The sequence below is a fragment of the Puntigrus tetrazona genome, chromosome 3 (assembly GCF_018831695.1).
Source record: "Puntigrus tetrazona isolate hp1 chromosome 3, ASM1883169v1, whole genome shotgun sequence".
In the NCBI taxonomy this organism is placed as follows: Eukaryota; Metazoa; Chordata; class Actinopteri; order Cypriniformes; family Cyprinidae; genus Puntigrus; species Puntigrus tetrazona.
In genome coordinates this window covers 10,442,353-10,466,002 of record NC_056701.1, presented here as the reverse complement: position 1 = coordinate 10,466,002, position 23,650 = coordinate 10,442,353, and the positions used below count along the sequence as shown (strand labels likewise).

The following is a 23,650-nucleotide window of genomic DNA, read 5'->3' as shown; positions in this document are numbered from 1 at the left end:
GCTTATTTTTTGTTCAGAGGATTCAATCATCTTCAGTCACCCAAAAATGAAAATTCAGCATTTATTTAACAAGTATGTAACAAGTATAATTAAATATTTAGTATGGAATAAAAAAACTGACATTATAAAGCATTTTCCATGTTATTTTCTATACCGATACATAGGGATGGTTTGATGATGAATCATGAAAAAAACTCCTCACGTATTACCACTTCATATTTTAATTAGCTCTAAAATCATATTCAATTACTATAAGCGCCGCCTAGTGTCAGAGAGAAGATTTCCATTTACATCCAGCCTGTGTCAAATTTTTGTCTGAGCAAAAAAAAAAAAGACCAAATTTAGATGCCCTGCTGTTTGCTGAAAAGCTCATTTTGACTGGTAAATTTATGTGGATTCCACATATTTAAATAACTGGGATAAGGTATCTAGAATTATTTATGGAGCAGATAATAGGCATATAATAATTTATTAATCATTTGTCATTTTGACTTAACCCTTAAGGAACATTTTTTGAACTTTTTGAACATTTCCAGTGCATTTTAATATTTGTGCTCACTATGATCGCTATAAGAATCATCATTAATATCATTACATCTCTATAACAATAAACGGCTATCACGCTTTAAGAAATCGTGCATCACAAAAGTCTCACAATTTGTGCACTTTATTTCTGGAAAGTTCAAGAGATAATATAAGAAAGAAAATGATAACTGTTAAATAAAATATTACCATCTTCATAATTGTTTGAACTATTCCTTCCTACCTTGCACTACAACTACCCGGGTTTTCAAAAAAGCTGAATCCAAAGATCAAACTATAAATCACCTCACCTGAGCTAATTCACTCAGCAAAATATCTGCCCACTGTAATTTACATCATTATAATGAACACCATTATACTGTAATGAACTGACAGCTTGAATGAACCCTTTTGGAACTGTTTGGACAAGTGCGGCATAATTGCAATTACAAATCTTCATTTACTTGTCATTCAGCAGAGGCTTGTTATTTAAAGTACACTACAGGACATTGATTGCAGGAACAGTCCCTTTGGAGGAACCTGGGGTTAAATGCTTTGCTCGAGCTACAATACACGGAAAGAGAGCCCAAGTCAACAGTCACTGTCCAAAGAACTGTACCTTCATTCGAACAACAATTCAGGTGGAAACAAATAAGATTATATTGAAAGACTGAAATAAGACAAAGGCTGTGACCTGGATTAGAGTGTTTATGTGCTCTGAGCAGAACATCAAACATATTTCTCTCTCTTCGCTCCAAGCTGACAGCTCTGAGACAGTAATCTGAATACTGTATGAATGTGTGAGGATTTTCTCCCTCTGATTAATCCTCTGACACCCAGAGAACTGGATTTCACTGGGAACAGTAGGTCGACTGATCCGGGGTCAGTGGGAATGAATATCTTGACTACTGTTCTCCACAGGTCTAAGACGACAGATGCTAGTATGAAAAGCTGTGGATTAGGAGCCCACAGTTTTTTTTTCTCTCTGCTTGCTGCTTTCCAAAAAAAAAGCCAGGACCCTTGATGTCGGTGTAACAAGCCCTGCATAACCTGGCTGCAATTTTCTGCAGACACTCACAGACGCCCTGTTATATGCAACGCTGAACATATGTGAATCTCACAAAATCTTTCAAAAACGTGTCCAGAAACTTTACCCCCAAATCAAAAGAAAAAAAACACTGGAGAAAAAGAGATTCCTATTTCAAATAAAAGATGGATCTTCTGATCAAAGAATCTTAAAAAAGGACCACATTAACCACAAAAATATGAAACAGTAAAACTGTTCAATATTGATAATAATAAGTGTTTCCTAAACAGCAAATAAACATATTAGAATGAATCGGCATTAAGAACAATGACAATTAAAAGTAAAAAATCTAAATGCATTAAAGAAAATATAGCACATTTTAAGACTGAGTATGAGAGCATGCAGTTATTTATGCACATATAAATACATGCACATACATCACATGCAGTGGTATGAATAAATGCATAACTGCATGTGTATCTGCGCATACTGTACATGCGCCCGGTGTGCTGTCTGCACCATTACTGTAGCGCAGGAGGAGGTCTGGTCCAGTCGCTTTGACAGTGACAAAGCACTGCCATTTCAGCCAACTCCCATGGTTCACTGATTGTTCTCTTACTCCTTCTATCCCTCTCTATCTGTGTGCGATGAGCAGATCGGTGGCTTGGCTCCACTAAAGGTGAAAGGTCAGTGAGTAGGGCAAACACAGACATTGTTCATCTCTCTTCATGCTTTTCCTCTGGGAGTAAATACTGTATTCTAGCCCCTTCTCTTCACACAGCCTCTTCCCTTCCATTTGCCTTTGTCTGTTGTTCATACTCCTTCTCTATCTGTCACTGCTTCATGCTGCTCTGGGCACAGCCTATAACAGCCCCTGCCAACAGCACAGTTAGAGACTCAGCGGTCCTCCTACCTGTTTATTGACAGAGTTTTAACAGACAGCAGTCTTGACCTCCTTTAGATACACACACACACGCACAGAGCAAAGCAGACTTCATCCACTCTTCTTTTTCTACGCACATTTTATCTCATTCAGAGGAGGGCCACAGTAAGTTTAATGGAAATGTTATTTGTTTTTGAGAGAAAACGCGAATGAGGCCGAGCTAAATGCCAGCTGACCTGATACACTTCAATGTTCATAACATGAACAGCAAGAAACCCTATCATAATTCCTTTAAAAAAAAAAATTGTACTAAACAGACACAATGCCATGACATGAGATGAAAGGAATCTTTTCCGTGTTAATTACAGTTTTTGTCTCAACTAGCTACAAAGGCGATACACAAGGAGCAACAGGGGATTTAATTTTAGATACGGTTTCCATTTCTACAACGGCTGGAACAAGAACGTACAAACTATTGCAATTATAATCTTAGGTACTGATTATGAGCACTATTTTATGTATAAAAGGTATAATGTGAGTTTAAATATTGTTTCGTGAGACTTTAATGCTAAAAGCGACAATCAATAATTTACAAAACAAACCGTTTCATTTCATGGCAAAGATTGCATCAGTCACTCTGTATTTTTAATTTAGTTAAAATGGCTTAGAGTCAAGTAAACTGTCAAGTATTATATAGTCAAGGATTGAAAAGCATACTTGTTGACACTAATTACTATAATGCCTAAAGAATTCAAAGCAATTTTCCATCGAAATACCAAACCAGGCACTAATCGGTAATCACCAGTGCCATCCTATATTCAGTTTTTTTTTCTTGCATGAGTTCAGGTTCAAGTATTCAAATCACACATTTGCTTACACTCATAAATTCTGTGCCAAGATAAAAATTGTGGGCAATCTTTTTCAGAAAAAAAAAATCAATTTTCATAAAGGCAAGCCTGCTTAAAAAATTGCTTAGACCTGCAGGAATTCGTATATGATGGTTTTTTGGCTTTTACTGAGACAAAGAGAAAATAGCCAGTATTGGTCAACCAAGGAAGTCTTGGTGAATGCTGGTGAACATGCCATGCTAAAACTAAACTTATTTCTGTCAATGTCTTAATGTAAAAACAATCTGTTTAGAATTGAAACAAGCATTTAAAGTCAAAGGTCTTTTAAAAGTCATGAATGCAACATGATACATTGGTATTATATAGTTTTTACCCGATACCCCTGATCACTGATACTCACCCAACATGACAAATAAACAGACTGAAAATTCAAGACTATCAGTTCTGCTACGACCCAGAGCCGTATCATGCCAATACGGTCAAGAAAGAGGTGCTGTGAAACTACTGATGCCAATAATCCATAAGAGCCATGAAGATACACCTACATGACAGAAGTGTGAGTGTGTCTGAGAAAGTGTGTGCAGGCATTTAGAGGTGCTGTTTGAAGGAAAACAATCTGTTCAAACGGCTGTTCAACACAGTGCCCTGAGACCACAGCCTTGAAAGCTTTTAAAACAGTCACAGATGGACCAGGAAGCCAGTCTACTATTTTTGTGTGTGTGTGTGTGTGTGTGTGTGTGTGTGTGTGTGTGTGTGTGTGTGTGTGTGTGTGTGTGTGTGTGTGTGTGTGTGTCTATTTGTGTTGAAGACAAATCCGCTTTTAGAAAATATGAACTGTGGGTCAATGGCAACAGCACAAAATACATTTGTTAGCACAGAACACCATTTAGAATCTCCAATTTGAGCTCAGAGAAGACAGAAAGCAGATTACACATCCCATCACCACAAGAAACAAGCGCCTAAACACTTTCTAGCTCCGCCAGCAAAATCGAACACCTGAAAAACAGAATCTCACTTCAAACGGGCCGAGAAATGTCTGTGAAATTAAAAACACACACCAAAATCTCATGCATTTGTTGCTGTGTTTCCTGTACATCACCCACACGGCTGTTACTCCAACACACCTCAGTTGTCTGACACCTTTACTGTATCAAATAAAATTTTACAACGCCATCTGTTTCTTAGACAGGAGACGGATACGAGCAACAGCATTTTAGTGACATCGATGAAGATAAAGCACTCCTTTTTTGAACTTCAATCCAGAACTTGAGATGAGATTTAGCATATTTGCCTCAGAGCGGCATCATTTATATATATATTTAAAAAAAAAAGCTGCTCACTTTAAAAGGTCAAAGCTCCTGTATGTTAAATAGATATTTCACACAAAAATGAAGATTCTGTCATCAAGTACTCACCTTCATGTCATTTCAAACCTGAATGACTTCTATGAAGCACAAAAAGATGACATTTCATGGAAGCCTCTCGCTTCACTTTTTAATGTTACTACAAAGAATGGGGTCTGAGGCATCATACAAATATCATTACCATAATCTTAAAGTTCAGGACCTTTCATGAATAATACTATAATAATTGCTTTGAGAGACTCACAAGTTGTATGAACTACTTTTATAGTCCCTTTTTCAATTAATTGCAGCTATACAATAAATATATCTATAATATATCTATCTAAATATATCTTTTGCATTCCACAAATGAAATAAAGTCATAGAAGTTTGGAACAACTTTCATTTTTGTATGAACTGTTTCTCTGAGATAACAGGTTAATGATTCTGGTGGATTGCTGCGCTCAAGTCAGCTGTACCAACAAAAATTAGGGTGCGATACAATCACTCAACATATACTGACTCTAACGCTCCATTATTGCAGAACTCTGGACTGATCTGAGGTCGGCCTGGATTTACTGCGCACACAAATAGCGTTGAAGAGGAGGGAGGGGAGGAGAGCTATAGGCAGCGAGAGATGGTAGTCCTCAGTAATTATTTTAACATGCTGTGACATAAATCACACACCAGAGAGTTCTTATTGAGTGCCTGGTGAGGAAAGACACAGAGGTGATGGAGGGAAAGAAAAAAGAGAGAAAGAAGGCCCAAGACAGAAAGAGGCTGATTTCTCTTAAAGAGACAGTTCAACCAAAAAATGTAGCAAGATATACTCACATTATCTGTTATGCAGGACACAAAAGTAGAAAGTTTTTGAATTATTATAAATCTTTTTTTTTTAAATTTGAGGTCCGTTTAATTTTTGAAAGAAAGGGATGTTTTTTGTTTTTTCAAACTATTAAACTAATCAGAAGTAGTGACAGTATAGATTTTTTTTAAATGTTCACTAAACTTGCTATTCATTAAAAAATGGTAAAAAAAAAAAAAAAAAAATGGCATCACAATAATAAATTAGAGTTTGAAATATATTAAAAATAGAAAGCAGTTATTTTCTAAATGTACAATTTTATGGGGTTCTGATTTCACAATATTATGGGTTTTACTATATTTCGATCAAAAATGCCTACTTTATGTGCACAAGAAACTGCTTTTCAAAACAGTAGTGTACAAGTGAACAATGACCTAAATTTCAATCTCAATCATTATACTGTATGATCTTAAAAAAAAGTACAAATATATTATACAAGTCATAGAGAGCGATTTTAGTCCTATTTTTGGCACACAGCCTATATGGCCATGCTGTCGCATAGCAAAGATTTCTATTTCTAAAACACGTTTAAAACATCAGAAGGCTAAATATAGACAGAATGCTCATTATTGGCATGTACTATCCCTTTAAGATCCGTCAGCCTTTGAAAAAGCCTATGGGGAGAGAGAAAGAGTTAAAAGAGGATTCAGGAACATGAGAGACACAGGCAGAGGCAGGTTGAGAAGGTGAGCGAGCATCAGTCTTATCTGTGTGATGAGCTGTCATAGCAACACAGACTGGTCAGGACTGGAGATTAGTATTAACCTCGTGTTCCTGAACCTTCTTCAGGACACACGGGGGCTGAATTAGACAGCCTGGCACAGACAAAGTGATGTGTGAGGAGGGATCGAGGTCTATTAGCTACACCTTTATTACAGAGAGAGAGATAGAGAGAAATCAAGGCTCATGGAAATCCAGAGAGCGACATCCTGCAGCAATCAAGCCACTGTTCAAATACTACATATTAAAACTAAGAATAGCAATTATTTCATCATCCTATCCTACCATCTACAGCCAAGACCTTTTGTATAAAGAACAAAGACGAAAAACATAGAGGTATTTGAGATTTTGTTGACAAAGGCCTACAGATGAGGAAGACTGAAAGAAGGAACGAGCATATAGATTGAAAACCGATACTAAATGGTTTTGGAAGTGTTGACAGGTTTTAATTTTGCCTCTCGTATCGGGAGTCAAAGGTTTGGAATATCATTATTCCATTAGGGCACTGTGATGACGGGCGTTGTCATACTTTGTTTGCTGCGGGAGGGGACTGATGTCTAGGGGGCATTACAATGAGCCAATTTAAGGTGGCTGAATGTTTTGTTCCAGATTCTTGGGTCTCTCCAGACAGAATTGACAGATCGCTGGATCTGACAAATGTTATTTTGTTAATGCATACACAGTCACACACTTTTCGAATTCGCAAAAAGTGGACAGTTTTAGGCCAAGGGATGATCAATCCCTTTTCTTTTCCACTAAAATTATGCTGAAATGGTTCAGAATAAATGTAATCAACCAGAACACTGCTCTGTGTCATAAAGTAATGTCATTTGGACAAATTAAGAATTTTGCGCATGGCATCGTTTTATTTTTTTGTGAAAAGGAGAGATTTTTCCATCCAATTATAATTAAGCAATCATAGCTTCTAAGCTGCAAAAATGACGAAATGACTATGAAAGCAAAACCGGATAATTTGACTTGTGTGTTACATTTATTGTTACATATGCCGTGCAGTTGCTTTGTATGAAGAACCGACCTAAATTTAAACCAAGCGATTCACTGAAAATCAGTACAAAAATTATGCAGTTTAAGCCCAAAAACAGCCAAAAGTATGTGCGCTGACAAAAAGTATGCTACACTTAAAAACATTACCATATTGCAAATATTTTTTCTTACACTTAGAACTTTATTTGCAATTACACTATACAAAAAGTCAATAAATTAATGCTGTTCTTCATAAAGGACACATTAAATTGATATACCCCACTTTAAAATGTTAAAACAGAAATGTTATTTTCAATTCTAAACAGTATTGTTTATTGTATTTATAATGCAGTCTTAATGAGCATAAAATTTTCTTTCAAAAGCATTTAAAAAATGTAACCAACCCCAACCTTTTAAAGAACAGTGAATTCTAATTTTGTGTTCTACAGACGAAAACAGATTTAAAAAAAAAATGTAGAAAAAAATGAAAGAGGAGAAAGAAAAAATGTTTTGTTTTACATGGAACTTTAACATCTTTTTAAATCCAAACCTTCATATTGCCACTTCATAGTTAAAGTGCTAGCGGATAAATCATCCTCAAAATGCTAAAAAATTCCAATGTTAAAGAGTAAAATTCTTCTATACATTTCACTAGGCATAACAAATGTCAAACAGTATGTAATGCACTGTACCTTGAACGCAAATAAAGTGACAGCAAACACTCTGAGACTGCATATCTAAAACTCTAAATCACCAATTAAAGTGTTTTGACAAGGGCAACAATGTGCAAAAACTATTAAAAAGATAATGATTCATTTTGCCAACATATTAAATATGCAGGAAAAGGAGGGGGAGATAATTTCCTCTCTTTCCTCCCTTATCTAATCTCTCTTATTACTAAATAATTAGCAAATTGCCCCTTGGGCTTGATAAAGAGTACTCCACTTTAATTTCAATATTTCTGAAATGTAAACCATATGAAATCAATAAGCCCCTGGTTTCCCAGAAGTGTGAAATGTGTTTCTGCCTCAACAGCATTGAATATTTGCGCCTCGAATGTCCTCTGTTCTTTAAAGCATGTAAAATTAATCTCAGCACACTTCTGACCATTAATAAAGTCATCAAAGGATCGCTTCATCCCCTCTCCCCCCCTCCCTTCGCTACCTACATGTAATAAAATCATAACAAGTTACGGAGACATCCCATTAAGGCATTGAAATAAATTTAGCATGCTGCGTGGAGATGTGTGAGCGCTAATGTCTTCTCAGAAAGTGCCTCTGTTTGCAGATTTCACTAGCCTGGCTAGCAGCTGGAGACAACAGCGTTCGAACTTTGCAGTAACAGCTAGCCGTGCTGATTAGCGCCCAGTGGCTGTTCAAGCAATGGGAGGCTCGGGCCTCTATGGGCCGAAGAAGACCTGTGCCCATCGTGTATAAATGGCTTTCACTGAGCCCAGCCAAATGAGAGTGTCAGCCAAACCAACGAAAAAGACGTGAAATTCGATTTAAGACACTTTCCAAAGGAGTCTGAGTCCCCAAGGCAGCCACGGCTAGCTGGCAGAAATGCACAAAAAGGGAAGAAAAATCAACTTGCGAGCTTCAAACGACAGAGAAGACTGAGTCCTGCTTTGCAAAGTACGCCAAGGAAGCATTATCGATGCACTTTAAACCCTTACCTATGTAATTCAAGTGGTTTATAAATGTTTTAAAGTGATAATGTATTATTCAACTGCGCAAATTCATACTCTATGTGGCTCGATGTTCCAGTTGAGCTTTCACATGTTGACATTGCAATTCAATGTCACTGTCGACAACTCGCAAAAGTCTCGTCGTCACCGACGACATGCGCAACCGCCAAGCTGTCAGTCGGAGTGTGTTTAGATCAGCTTGTCACTGCGATCTCACAGCACTTAATCACTGCCTTGCTGACTCCACAGCAGTATGAAGCTGGATTAAGCCAACTGGCTATTGTGTCAATTAGATACCACCTTTACTCCAAGTCAACCCATAGCCATTGTTAGAAGTCACGCTCTACTCACGACCCCGGAGCGCCGGCTATTAAAGGATATGGACTCGACACCATGCGAATGCACCAGCTGCGCGGGCAGGTGGTCTGCTTGAGGCAAAAGAAAACCACTGGCGCCAGCTCGGGAAACGGCACGACCAAAGTGCTGAGGTCACTGCCCGCATCATCGCACGGCCCCACCTCCTCGATGATGTCATCGCCCTGAGAGGGGCCGAAGTCCTCGCACAGCCCCGCCCCCACCTGGCTCACGCCAAGCGGCACGGGACACTCCTCGGTCGTCATGGCGACGGAGCAGCGGCCTGAGGAAAAAGACGAAAAAGAGGTATTAGTATTCTGGTATTAATTATTAGCTCATACAGATAATAAAGTAAATCATATGGTCAATTATACTTGCGTACATTTATAGCAAATCATACTTATTTTCTGTAAACAAAGGCTTAAAGAAACTAATAACAGGAGCTGAACTCAGGTGTAGTGAGGGGAAAAAAATACATATTGAACAGCACTGCGGAAGTCAGACAAGAATTTCACTGCTTATTGCTAGCATTATTAGCAATGGAAGAAGTCACCTTGGTGTGCAAGCAGTGACATTCAATATATATATTTTTTCTTTATATTTTTCTTCTGGAAAAAAGTTTGTAATTCTTAAAGCAAGTAAAGCTTACTTGCTTTAAGAATTACAAACTTTTTTACCTTTAAACTTTTTCAAAGTTTTTTTTATGTGGGTAAGGCTGGGTGTTAAAATGGTATTGATTGGAAAAAAAATAACTTTACAATATTGGTAATAGAGTAAATTCATAGTAAATAGTACACATTTTTTTAATAATATCCACTCAGCCTCTGCAGAGGTCACAAATTCTGTTATATGAAAATGGCTTGGATTTCAAATTGAACATAGACCAGAATAATGTTTATTGTAGAATGTGTGGGCGATGTGTAAAGGAAGACGGGAAACACAACAAACCTTTTCTAGCATTTGAGAAGATATTATCCTATTGTGTTTACAGATTACCAAAGTCCAAAACTGCTAGTTTTAGAGTTTTAAACTCATAATCAAACCTCTTTTAGCAGTCTGACAGAGAATCCCATTTAGCTCATGTCTGACTTTTCAATGCCTTAAAAAGAAACAAGACGTAAGGAGCGCAACTTCAGAATTAATATCAAATAGTATATATATATATATATATATATATATATATATATATATATATATATATATATATATATATATATATATATATATATATTTTTATAACTTCTGTTGTTGTCTTCTACCTATTAGTTGCTGAAATGCTGAAAAGCCTCTTGGACCAATAACTAAAGTCACATTTCTATAGTTGTAGTTAAGTTATAAAGTTCTAGTTATTTTTATAGTATATATATATATATATATATATATATATATATATATATATATATATATATATATATATATTTATTCATGAATGAATGACTTAAGATTTTACTGATTTTACTGCAATTTATGTGCTAAAAGCAGCACCATGTAAAAACTGACAACATTAAAACTTATATTTCATATCCTTGTGAAATTTGCATTAATTCTTTAAGTCTAACAAACATGTGGAAAACAGTTTCCCTCCAGTAACAGAATAAAATGAATACTGAGACAAATATTAATATTGAACAACATGAATAAAATTTAATAGATTCCAAATTTAGTTCCAAAAGTTAAACTATTAGACACATTTTATTTTAAACAATGTTAAAAAAAAGTTCCCGTCTTGAGATCTGCAGAAGCAAACTATTGCTTAAATCTCAAAGCATATTAAAAGCCTGTGCTGAAGGATCATACATTATTGCTAAAAAAACAGGTTTCTCTATGGAGAAAATTGGCATTTTTCTTACTTCTGGAACCCTACCGATGTTCTCCATAAACCTAGACATCCCGAAATACCAGCAACACGCAAACAGATAACTTTCGATTTGCTCATATTGTGCTGGTGCCATGTTCATGTGCCAGCGCTGAGCTGCTCTATCATCTGCTCGGCTTTCATGAGGACTGGAATAAAAACAACTCCAAATCCGTAATGAATGCAGCAGCATATTGCGCTACATCGCCGTTCATTCACTCGCTGCACACAGTGACTCATAAAGCAAGAGACGGAAGCGTGGATGAGTTTCTGCATCCCTCACCTGACTGCGTATCTCAGTGAAGTCCTGCGGTACTCCATGAGGTTCCATTAGCCCCGCTCACTTCAATTAAATCTAACAAGCCACTTTCCTTTTGTCCTGGAACACCAAATCTACCTACTGTCAGTGTTGCTGTGGTGATGAGCCGAATCTAATTTGCGGTTTCTCCCTTTTTTCCCCTCTTCCCGAGTAGATGCTGAGGTGCCAACATCTAAAAAGCCTCTATTTGCGGCCATTATGACTGTAAATACAGCTAAGCAGAAGAAATTCAACTGCAGCCAATTTAGAGAAAGGAGAAAGGGTACGAGAGGATAACAACAGGACTGCACTGCGCTGTTTTTCCTGTTCGTCTATCTCGCATTAATTCTTACTGTCAAATCTCACTCTGCTAATTTGCTTCATTCTGAGTTTCTCATCATCTCCTCAAAAGTTTCATAGCATCTTAATCTCTTTCCTCTCCTGCTCTTGCCTCCCTCTCGTCTCACTCTTGCAGGGAGAGCGCCGTGGTAAGTCTCTCTCTTGTGTGTTAACGCTAAAACACATTAGCACTCCTAATGGGACAATAGACACACTTTCACATTCAACGCTACGAGCTGCAGGAAGCCCCTGAGAGATTGTGCTGATGCTTCTGTTCAAATTAGCTGCACGCTAAAACACCTTTAACCTAGGCACAAATTTACCTTACAGTTAAACATTTGCAAATGGTCACGTGGGAATGATTTTTGATTATGATTTTTCAACACTGTTAGCAAAACTGAAATAGAACAGTACCCCAAAAATAGAAACTCTGGCTCGTATTAATTATTACAAGAATTGTTTCACGTTAAGGTCTATAACCAGCATAACAGATATAACCAATTGTGTTTTTGTAACTTTTGGTTTTAGCATAATATTGGGTGTATTTGACATTTTCTGTGAGTTTGATTCATATACATGTGCGCTCAGAAAAATGAATGTCAGAAGTTTAAAATGAAATGACTGTAAAACGTATTATTTCAGAGCAATAGACATGACTGTCAAAACCTGTCTCTGAGGTACAAACAGTTAACACGGCCTTGTTCTGATAACAGTGGCTCATTTCCATTTAAAGAGATAAAAATAGTGTGTTGCTGAATCCATTCAAATAGGCCATAATGAGCATCTTAGATGTTAATTCAAACCTTTTCGAAACTAAACACAATAAAACAAACCTAATAAAAAAAAAACTGATTTTTGAAAATTAAAAAAAAAAAAATTGTTTTTTGCAAATAAAGTCATCATGTATATATATATATATATATATATATATATATATATATATATATATATACACACTGCATGATTTATTACATTTTTGATTTTGTAAATATAAGCAATATCACATGAATAGATGTGAGACACAGCTGTATCAGAGCGCTGTCTTTGTACTTGACTGAACAGATTTACATTTATAGTTCATTTAATATAAACTTACAAACATTTTATACATCTATGTTTAATATGTGTATATTACAAATTTAAATTATACTTATAATTTATGCTTTTATTAGCTACTTATATATATTTTATATAATCAAAGGATTCTTTCACTGGCAAGTTCTGCTATGGTCTTCTGATATATGCCTCTCTTTTGAAAAGAGGTCTGTGTCAGAAATATATATAGATGTTTTTGTGTGCTGTGCCCATACACATCAGAACATGTTTGACCTTGGTCAGTGCCATCGCTAACACCCCAAGTTAAGCAGTAAAGGGTGATAAAGAAAGATTGCAAACGAGAGAATGGGGCGAGAGAGGGTGTGAGAATGAGAGAGAAAGTAAAAGCTGTAGCTTGAACGAAATAGCCAAACACATTAAAGTCTTTTGATATTTTTACCAGACGTACACACACATACAAAAAGCTCTTTAAATCCCTTCAGACCAGGGTGCATGCGCCTTTTTATCACTGTTCTCCCTGGATAGCACTTACATAGCAAAAAGCTACAACAAGGCCGCAGCATCTGACTGGCTTTCTCCATTTCTTTATTTGCCTCTCATGTCTGAATTTCTCTCCTCTATAACAGAGATTCATTCTATCAACAAATTAACTGTCCTTGAGTTCAAGAACTGATTTTGTAAATCTATTAAACAATGTTTTTTTTTGTTTTTTTCTTTCAAATATTCAACATATGCACAACAAGTGAAACTGTAAGAGGCAGAAACAACTGAAACACAGCTGAGAGCCGATATAAATAATGTGCATGTGAATTGACAACAGGTGTGTGGGATCCTGTTATTAGTGAAAGAGAAAGAGAGAGATTGCATGTTTCTCAACAGTGTTCGGAAGCAGCATTTCTACTAATAGCGACATGATAAGTTTATCTGCTTTAATAACAGAAACATTACTAACTACATGCTGAGCAATACCATTATATATACGTATACACACACACACACACACACACGCATGCATGAATCAGTTTGAATGAACAATGTAAATGTGTTAATGTGAAGATTAACACTAATTTATACAAAAAAAAAGCCATTTCAAATCATCACTCAATGTCGCTGATATGCACACACTTTGTTTATTAACAATGTGTATAAATGCAGAAAATTTGTTTGTGAGCTCGCTTGTAGAATGTGGATGTCAACCCCGTAAATGAATGCAATCGTAATAATGAATCAAAATACAAGACTGCTGCGCGAATTTGAATAGCCTGTATTTTAAATTACATGACACAATATTCAGAAAAAAAAAATCACATTGAATATTTTCTGCCAAATATCACGTAATTTGTACAATTTGATGTTGAATCATTTAAACAGCACACAAACATAAATAATCAGTAATTCTGGTTATGGCCTTGCAATCAAACGGAAATGCACGGAAATGTCAGCAATCATTATAACTGTCTGATTGCTGTTATTGAATGGATATCGCACGTAGGCCAGCTTTGCATTCCCGGTTATCCTGCAAAGAAGCAACATTAACACGTGCGTGACTCTGCAAAATTCATTACAATAGCGAAGTGCATAAAACAGTAAAAAAAAATGCTCTCTGGAATGTAATGGCTGCTTTATTGTGATTAAGAGGTTAGTCAGTACCTGACTGCGCTGACAGCTATGTTTGGCCAGTCTTGGGTTTTCACATGCTCAAAACTGCCATTGTGAGGTTGTTGGCTGCCTTACAATTCAATTTGGAGCTTCAAAAGTTGCATTGCAATAAGACTTGCTCTGTCATTTTGTCTCTGGCCGTGTGCTAAGCAGATTAAATTGGCCGGCATCATATGTAAACTGTCATTTTCAGAGCTTTAACAGCTACTTTTATATACTGCGCAATTTTTTGCCTCGATACTTGATAATGCCTTTGAGCGAGGGAGAAAATAAAATAAGAACAAATCTACATACGCTGACATCACTGGTTAATGTTACATTCGTTTTTTGGACCCAAATAACTCAAAATGATTAATAAATAATACAGGTGAAATGGGAATGCAGTGCTGACTGCTGGAGCGTGAGCAAGTTTTCGGCTCTGGTTGTTCTGTCTTTGTGCTTCAGATTAACGTCACACTCTCTGCTTAGTGTGTTTGCAGAAGTAACCGGCATCCTCTATAATTGAGCACTAAACATTGCACACTTTTGATTATCAATGCATGAATGCAGCGGAGAAGCTAGTGCCTTCACAGGGTGCCAGAAAAGTCTGTCAGAAATTCTTAGTAGAATTACAGTGTGACATCAATTTATGTTTATATTCTCCATCTGCAGTTAGAGCCCAGTAGGGTGCCGAGCCCTGAGCACAAACACAGGCAAGCTAAGCTTTCTTCAGCCCTGATAATTACAACGTCAGTCATATTTCAACCAAACCCGATGCATGCGACGGCAGTCACAGGCCACCATCATCAGCAAATGTTGGCTTATTAGGCCATTTTTCGCGAAACAAATATGCCTGGGGCATTTTTTTACAAATATCAAAGATGCCTACGGTTTTCAAGAATCTCGAGTATAATTGTTCTACACGTCTAATCCTGTCCTTTCTAACACCGTGCCCGGATCGCACTAGACCCCTCTCAAGCGGTCTCTGTCCTCTCCCTCCCTGTTTCCTCAGAGATGGCCCCTGTAATGAGCTAAGTCACATCAGGGCTCCGGAGAGTGGTTGCCAGTGGATTAGTAATTTGTTACCGCAATCTGTTTCGCGGTATTAGCCATATCAGTTGCATTGCTATGCCAGGCCTGCACAACATTGTTTAGGGGCATTAGCATCAGAGGGCTCACCATTCAGAGATTCCGAGTTGAAACTAAGTCCAGGAGTGTTAATGTGAATTTATTAGATAATACCAAAAGAGACAGGCTCATTTAAATGGGGCCCAGCGGACGCACGGCTCATTCAATTCAGGGGGCTGCCATAAAATGACTGCAGCTTAAATAACAAGCCTCATTTAAACACACGTCAAAAAGAAACAAAACATCTCAGTAATGTTTTCAGCCTGATTTAAAGCTTTCCTCAAAGCAGCTCTGCTGGCAGCCAGTTCACAAGCTTTAGAATATCACTAATACAAAAATATGTATCTATAAAATTCTATTAATTAATACAATGAAATATACAAACGCAATGTTCTATTGCTTCGAATAAGGTCATACTGTATGCAATGAGCTATATATATCCATATGTTTTCTGGAATAATTGATTCTGATTGGCCAACTCTCTGGTTAAATATATTTGTATAAAGACCTCTAGGCAGCCTTTTTGACTGTTGCAGCTAATTTTGCACACTGTTCTAGTTATTAGTCACTTTATGACATAATAAAATATATATTAAACTCTAGTTAGTAGTCACTTAATGACATAATCAAATATATATTAAATTCAAATCAATTAATAATTGCATGTCTAACCTTTAAAGTTTCTGGGGAGGCTTTCTCAACCCAATATCAGAGAGTGCTCTGATGAACTTTTTAATGTGTATAGAATAAGCAGAGTAACAATACCATGCTATTTTAATGAGTTTTCTTAAGCCTATATTTTTTTGGCTCACTGTCAGGTTTATTTTAAGGTAATAATCAGATTATACTTTACTGAATCAATAACCCATGTGTATGGCAAAAGACTTAATGTTTACAGAATAATTGAATAATACAATGAAATTTACTTATTTTAACTCAAAGGTCAAAATACACTTTTTTCCAGATTGATACTAATGTATTAAAAGCGAGTAATGAAGACATTATGCCTCTAGAGTACAGTCACATTTAAGGTTACATCTATATTGAGTGCAGCTCGGAATCCTCTTCAAATGTCCTAATATGAGTCATTCATTGACACTAGATTTATTCAGCAGAAGCTATTTTAAATTCCCAGCCTGATTTGTTGCTTAAAGGCCCTGCAGTGATATAAGAGAAAGTGGTGTGTGTGTGAGTGTATTCAAATGCCTGTAATGCTGATTCTGGTACTATGAAGGTTACAATTGACACACCTGGCTGTCAGGATAACAGCTTTTTTATACCTGTCAGTATATGTACACTAATCCTGCCCCCAAGAGGCCTGTCGGCATGGCGCTTGGTGTGATTGACAAGTGGCTGGCACTAAGGCTGGCTCATGCAGCATTAGCCAGCAGAGCATTTTCAGAAGAAGAATCTATCCACCTCCGTAATGTTCAGCAGATAATACTAAGATGCCAAAAAGAGACAACATGGCAATTGCTTCCATTTACAGATTAAAATACAACACAACACGTGAGAAGCTGTATGTCCTTAAATAAACACTTTAATAATAAAAGTCATTGTCATTGTCTAGCATCCCCCCCAAAAAACTGCCAAAGTAATGACCCTAAAACTTGCACAACTGGATGAGCCAGTGTTTTAAGCGGCACATCGCAAGAAATGTTCACTTTTTTTAGCTGTTTTTGCATTTAGGTTTCTGGAATGTCTCCAGCTTAGAAAAGCTGAAAAGAAAACCAATTTGTTATGTGCTGTCTGAGTCTGAAACTATGTCATTCAGTGAGCTGTTTCAATTTGCTGCCGTTATCTTTATAGATAGCCAGCTATTTGACTAAAGAGAGGAGACATGCACTGAAATAGGTGGCAAGGTAAAAAGAGTGTTGATTTATTTACATGATCACTGAGGAATTTTGACCATAGCATGTCACAGGCATTCATACCAACTGAATGCTCCTTCGATTTCCCCTTTAAATTTCCATTACAGACACAATCTAATGAAAGCAGCCACAAATCTTTTATTCTATATTATGACATACATCCAAATTAAACCATAAAAGTAGAGCAAGGTCTGGTTCAATTCATCCGCTGTTTGCAGATCTGAATAAAAACTTTAATTTGGAGCTTAAATGTTTAAAGAAAACATTGACACTGAAGAAGTCTGTCAATCTTTACTTCAGAGAAGTCTAGCATTTTACCAGAGGTATGGCATAAAATTATACAATTATACAATATGTACATATCACTGCAGTTTCCGAAAGAACTCTAGACGCAGTAAAAATCAGACGCAGTTTTGATTATTATTATTATTATGCTGGGATATTTGAAAACTGATGCTTTTGAATGTTAGCATCACACATATCCAGCTTCATATCTATGGTTTTTCATATGTTGCAGGTTTATTCGGTAGATCACGGACTACATAGATGTACTTGAGAGGCGAGGAGCTCTGGTTAGAATCCTGTGTAACTACGGTTTGATAAAACAGTTTAAATCTGTGTAAAAGGAAACAGAAATGGCACGGTTGCATTAACAAATGCGTTTTTAAATCAGTTTTGCAGTTGTTAACACTATCGGGTAGGTTTAGGATTGGATTTAGTGTAGGGCATATTTCCAACATGATAGAGCATTAGCTTTTAGCGACAGTCCCCGGATATTTCTATTTTGAGCCGCCGCAATACATACCTATACCAACGTAATAAAAACGTGACAGGGTTCACGTGAACCTGTGTTTTAGAGTCACTTTGTGGACATTTCTCTTTGAAACAGGCAAAACGTGCAGTAAGGCACATAAAAACACAAAGAGTGCACAGAGGTACGTATTTTCATGAGACCAGGTTGTATTTTTAAATGAAACATAGGCATGGATGAATCGTTCACAATAGAATCAATAACATGCATTTAGAAAACGGATATGATGCAGTTCCATTTTATATAGACTTCAAAGATTAGCAGTGCATGCTTTTGCATATCTGCCAGACAGATGGATATGTGCCACATTTCACAAACATGAAAAGAAGCTTTAACTATCAAGAGAAAACAACAATGCAAAACAGAATACAAACAGCTACTCGTCCATAGGCTAAAAAACAAAATAGCAATCAATCAATCACTTTTTTTTTATATAGCGCTTTTAACAATACAGATTGTATCAAAGCACTGCTGTATGTTAGTTTGCTTTGATTTAGAAAGCAGGTATGAGTAAGAATTAACCAAAGAAACTTTCAGCAGCTGTTACGCAAAACTCAATGTGACATTCAAGACATCAAGAACAGTGTGACATTAAAGAAGATGATGAGAGTGTTGAACATGAGCCTGGCATCTGTCATGACAAAGACTGCATGTGTGTCTGCAATCTGCTACAAAGAAAGCCTGATGCAAAATGCACAGACAATGCACGTTTAGCGTGTTATATGTCCAGACAGCCAGAGAGTATGCTTTTATGCCTCCATGCTAGCATATGCGCGTCAGTTCTTTCGCGTGAAAAAAGAAGGCGAGAGAAGACGATGGTGCAAATGAGCGGGAAAGAATCAGAGGATGGAAAATGAGCTTTCAATTGACTCATTTCAATAGACCGTCTAGGCTTTTGAGAGAGAAAGAACGAGGAACAGAAGGAAGGAAGAGAAAAGTGAGAGGGCGAACGGCGATATAAAGGAGTTTTTAAAGCTCTTTTAGCTGCAGAGAACACAATGTGCCAGAGTTCTCCTTCAGTACAAAAACCCAAACAGTCCACATCCCAAAGCAGCTTAATGTCAGAGTCAGGAACTGCCAAAGTAACCAAAAGACAGACTCACGCAATTTAAAACAGACTGGAATGAGGTATATACATTTGTGTTTAGTTTGTGATCTAATTCGCATGTCAAATTTTTTCTTAAAAAAGAGAACGTATAGTTTTCACCGAATTACAATCATACTTAACTCTTTTTTGGATTCATAATATTATGAAGAAATCCCCCATCGCCACCTACTGGCTCGAAAATGTACACTACAGCACGAATCATTGTTTGAATCTGAACTAAACTTTTAAGCGAACAGATTCAAAAAGATTCACATTCACACTGCTCAAACTTCCTATACCAGTTTAAAAAAAACGAAGGAAATGATTTCCTTCCCTCATCTTCCATCTGCCCCTACCACAGAAGAACACGCTGCATCTTCCTAATGACCTGATTTACATAAACATGCATATAATCGGGCAGCGAGAGAAGAGGATGTGTGTGTACTTAACGGAAAGGGGGGTGACTGCGGCAGACACACTCGCACGTGCTGCTCGGTTGCAGGAGAGACGCTTGTGTGATTCAGTTGTGGCACTTCACATTTTCCCTCCCTTCTTCCCACCTCTAACTGCTCCTTTCCTTTCACCTTCCCTTTCCTCTCGTTCTCAATTAACCATCCTGCCACATTTAGAGCAAAATCAATCCATTCTGGCTTCCCCGTCTGTTCTCCTCCAACCTGTTCAGCATCTTTCCACCACAGTAAGCGGCGCGGAGAGGGGAGCTGCAATATTTTGCCTGGAGCGAAGAGTGTTTATTTTTTTCAGTCTGTGTTTTCTCTCGCTTTAATCGCTCCGATATGCTCTATCACAAGCGTAGCACCTGCTTAACGGCCATAATGCAACTGTAAAACACAAAGAACGCTGAGCACAATGTTGACAAGAGATGAATAGACTAGCAAACATATTGCGCAACATCAAATGTTATCCCGGACCACAAAACAAGTCATAAGGGTGATTATTCTGAAATTGAGATTGATACATCATCTGCAAGCTGAATAAATAAGATTTATAGCAATGTATGGTTTGTTAGGGTTGGACAATTTGGTAAATTGCCTGTAAATTTGTCTAAATGAAGTTCTTAGCAAGGCATATTACTAATCAAAGCAGGCTATATTTCTACATGTATGGACATTACACGCAAAAAAATGTCACTTTAAGAGACAGATCAATCAAAAATCATTCTAATCTTGGACTTTGTGAATAACATTTTTTGGAAAGTTTGGAACCACATGAAGGCGAGTGAATAATGAAAGGACTGCATGCTATACTCAGGTTTTAATCATGTAAAAATGATGTAAAAATGTACATTTGGCACGAGGCAGATGAGTGGGTTTTTTTCACCTGTGAGTGCGGAGCAAGTTAGAAGCAGGAAATGGAAAGCCCGGATGAGATCTGGAGCGGACTGATTGCTGATTTCTTTGCGCGAGGAGGGGAAATTGCTGTCGCTCCACTCACACACTCCGCTTCCCACCTCTAATCTCTTATATTAATATTTACATCCACGCCATTATCTTCGGCTCTTCAACCTGACTCTGCACACTCTCCCTACCCATACTTTCCTTTCCTTCCTTCTTCACTTCCTGTCATCCCTCTATCGCTGTGCTGCGTCAGCGGTTTGCCCCTCTCCTCCAGTCCTGTGAAATTGGCTTTGAATAAGGATTTGAAAATGAAGCATTCTCTCGTGAAAAGGACAGGACTGAAAGATGAAGGTTGGTTCCATGCAGAAGAGACAAGCACACATGCAGAGGGGGAGATGAAAGGAAGGTCCAGAGAAGGAAAACAAGATTTCCTCTCTATTCAGTAAATGAAACGCTGACGACTGGCTGCGTTTATAGGTCGTTCTTCAACCACTGCAACTTTTTTGTCTTAGGGATTTTCACCATTTTAACTTTTTTATAAAGGCTATTTACAATTAGTTTTGAGTTAACTCTTTTCACAGACACACGAGGCTCTTTTGCACCACGTAGTTAAAGAAAGCAGCCAGCAGGGTCGTTCCTGAGAACCAATTTCTCCCTCGGACCGTTTTCCTGGTTGCATTCACACCGGCAGCGAGAGCTCTGAAGCTGTCAACAGCTACGTCTTTAATCGCGGTATTTACAAACGTCAACAACCAGTGCACGGAGGTTGCGTGGTCTAAGATGTTTTTGTTTTGTGTCGTGGGTTTCGTGATAATGGAGATGAAATAGAAACACACAATTTGCACGACTGAAAGAGCGTGACTAAATCTCCTGTGACAACTTGCAGTGTTACGTATCAACAAGGCTGAGAAAAGAACCTAGCAGACAACAGGTAGCTAAATGCCACTGTGAATGTTTTCTTTGTTTGGTAGTTCTACAGAACTTGAACCTACTCTGAAGTAGGAGCTAGTTTATTCCCCCCAAGCCCTTGTATTTTCCATCTTAAAATGTGAAAATATATAAAAAACTATGATGATGAGAAATAAGTCAAATAAAATAAAATGTGGCCTGAAAAAAAGACAATTATATATCAAATAAAACCTAAGGCGGAAATACACCATTTCCAGCATGTAAAGATGATCTGAAATATGAAAATTTGAATATAATTAAATAAAAAAGAGCCAACATTTTTGACACTAATAAAGTTATCAAACATTAGTTTTATTCACACAACAGTGTCAGTGAACAACATGCCTGACATGAAATGAAACCTGCCTCTAACGTGAAACTAATGAAAAAAAATCACCACCTGAGAACAGAATAAAACTACTGAGTCACTTTCAATCAAGCAATTGTTAATTTCAAATATTTAGAAATTATTACTGAATTGTGTGCATTGAGACTACATAAAATGCATTTTATGAAATCCGCTTTATCAGGACAAAAAAAAGCCTTTTTATTCCAAGAAATGGTATGGTGATGCAAGATTTAATCACTACAGTTCAGGCCAGGAGAAAAAAAAAAACCTTGACAGCATTTGATAGCAAACAAATAAAATGAAGTTTGAAAAGTGTGCTTTAAGGGAATTTCTAAAACGCCACCGGCCCAAAAGTGCCCTTAGTTGAAGAAACACTTCCAAAGAAAAAAATGTCAAGTTCTGGTCATACGGTTTCTAAAATAAACATCTTGAGTGGATACGTACACCAAGTTCTGCTTAAACAGGAGTATGCGCTGGCAGACTCTCAGGTGAAAAGCTAAATGAAATAATAAAAGAGTGAACAAGCTCAGCGCTAGTGACTCCTGACACCGCTGCTCGAGAGCACAATGGCCTCTGCAGAGGAAAAAAAGAGAGGCTGCTAAAGACAGAAAGGGAAGGAAGGAGGGGGTGAAGGCAAGAGGGTGGGAAAGGGACACAAAGACCTTCTTTGTTCACTGCTCATGCTCTCTTTTGTGAAGGCAAAGAATGGCTGCATTCCACTGGGTGCTGTCAGTCCCTTAAGCTCCCTGGATAAAGAGAGAGACGCATAGGAAGCCATTCCTTCACATATCACCTAATAAACACACGTCCAGTGGAGCTCAAACGTGAACACACACACAGCATTGCGCTGATTGGTAAAACACTTTTGACTTTTAGGAAAGCTGATTCCTTAAAGGTAATAAAAAAGACAGAAGTACCGCAACAACAATCACACCGTGTCCAGTCCAGTCGCGCAATTAGGAGGGTGTTGCCGTGGCAACCAGGTGTTGGTGCCGCCTGAGGAAGGAAACCTGCAGGTGATTGGAGTGGACAAGATCGTAAGACCAGCAAACTCACAGCGGGAAATAACACAGTTATGCATTGTTAGGTTTGCAGTTACTGCGGTGGGTTTAATGTGGACTGGGACTATTTAGGGAACAGTCAATATCGGCAGGATATGATTTAATGAAACGGCTCATATCAAAAAAAGGGGCACTGTTGGTGAGGTCTGAATTTTACATCTGTGCAGCAGAGCCGTTCAGAGTAGGTAGCCATTTCAGGAGGAAAGTGCAAGACGATTTTGCAGGGAATCATTTGATGAGTAAAGAAGAAAAAAAAAAATTTTGTGTTTCGTGCAGACAAGATGCACTGCATCGGTTTTCCTGGGAAAGATGAAATCATAGCGGCACGCTGTAGCTCTAAGTAGCTCCGATGTAGGAATGAAGTAAAAGGGACAATAAACAGATCCGCTGACAGGTACATTCCTGGATGCAGCGGTGAGTGAACAGACCACAGGCAGCACTTTCCAGTCACGCAATTGTATAACAAAATCAGTCATAATTTGAGCGTTTCCTGGCTTGCACACAGTAAATCAGGCTTTCTCACACATCTTATTTTATATACTGAAAACATAGAGCTCTACGGCAAGAACAGGCATAAAGTGTTCAGGAACCCTATAACCTTGATTTCTGTTCCTCTACGAA

General features: G+C 37.6%; 1 protein-coding gene across 1 annotated transcript in view; it reads right to left on the bottom strand.

Annotated features, from left to right (window-relative positions):
- The window catches only part of cacna1ia (calcium voltage-gated channel subunit alpha1 Ia), a 148,482-nt gene that overhangs the window by 105,225 nt on the left and 19,607 nt on the right, over window positions 1–23,650 (bottom strand). The window contains 1 exon segment of the mRNA XM_043235654.1: window positions 9,261–9,516. Within this exon segment, the coding sequence (XP_043091589.1) occupies window positions 9,261–9,499 (239 nt within the window). The 5' untranslated portion in view covers window positions 9,500–9,516.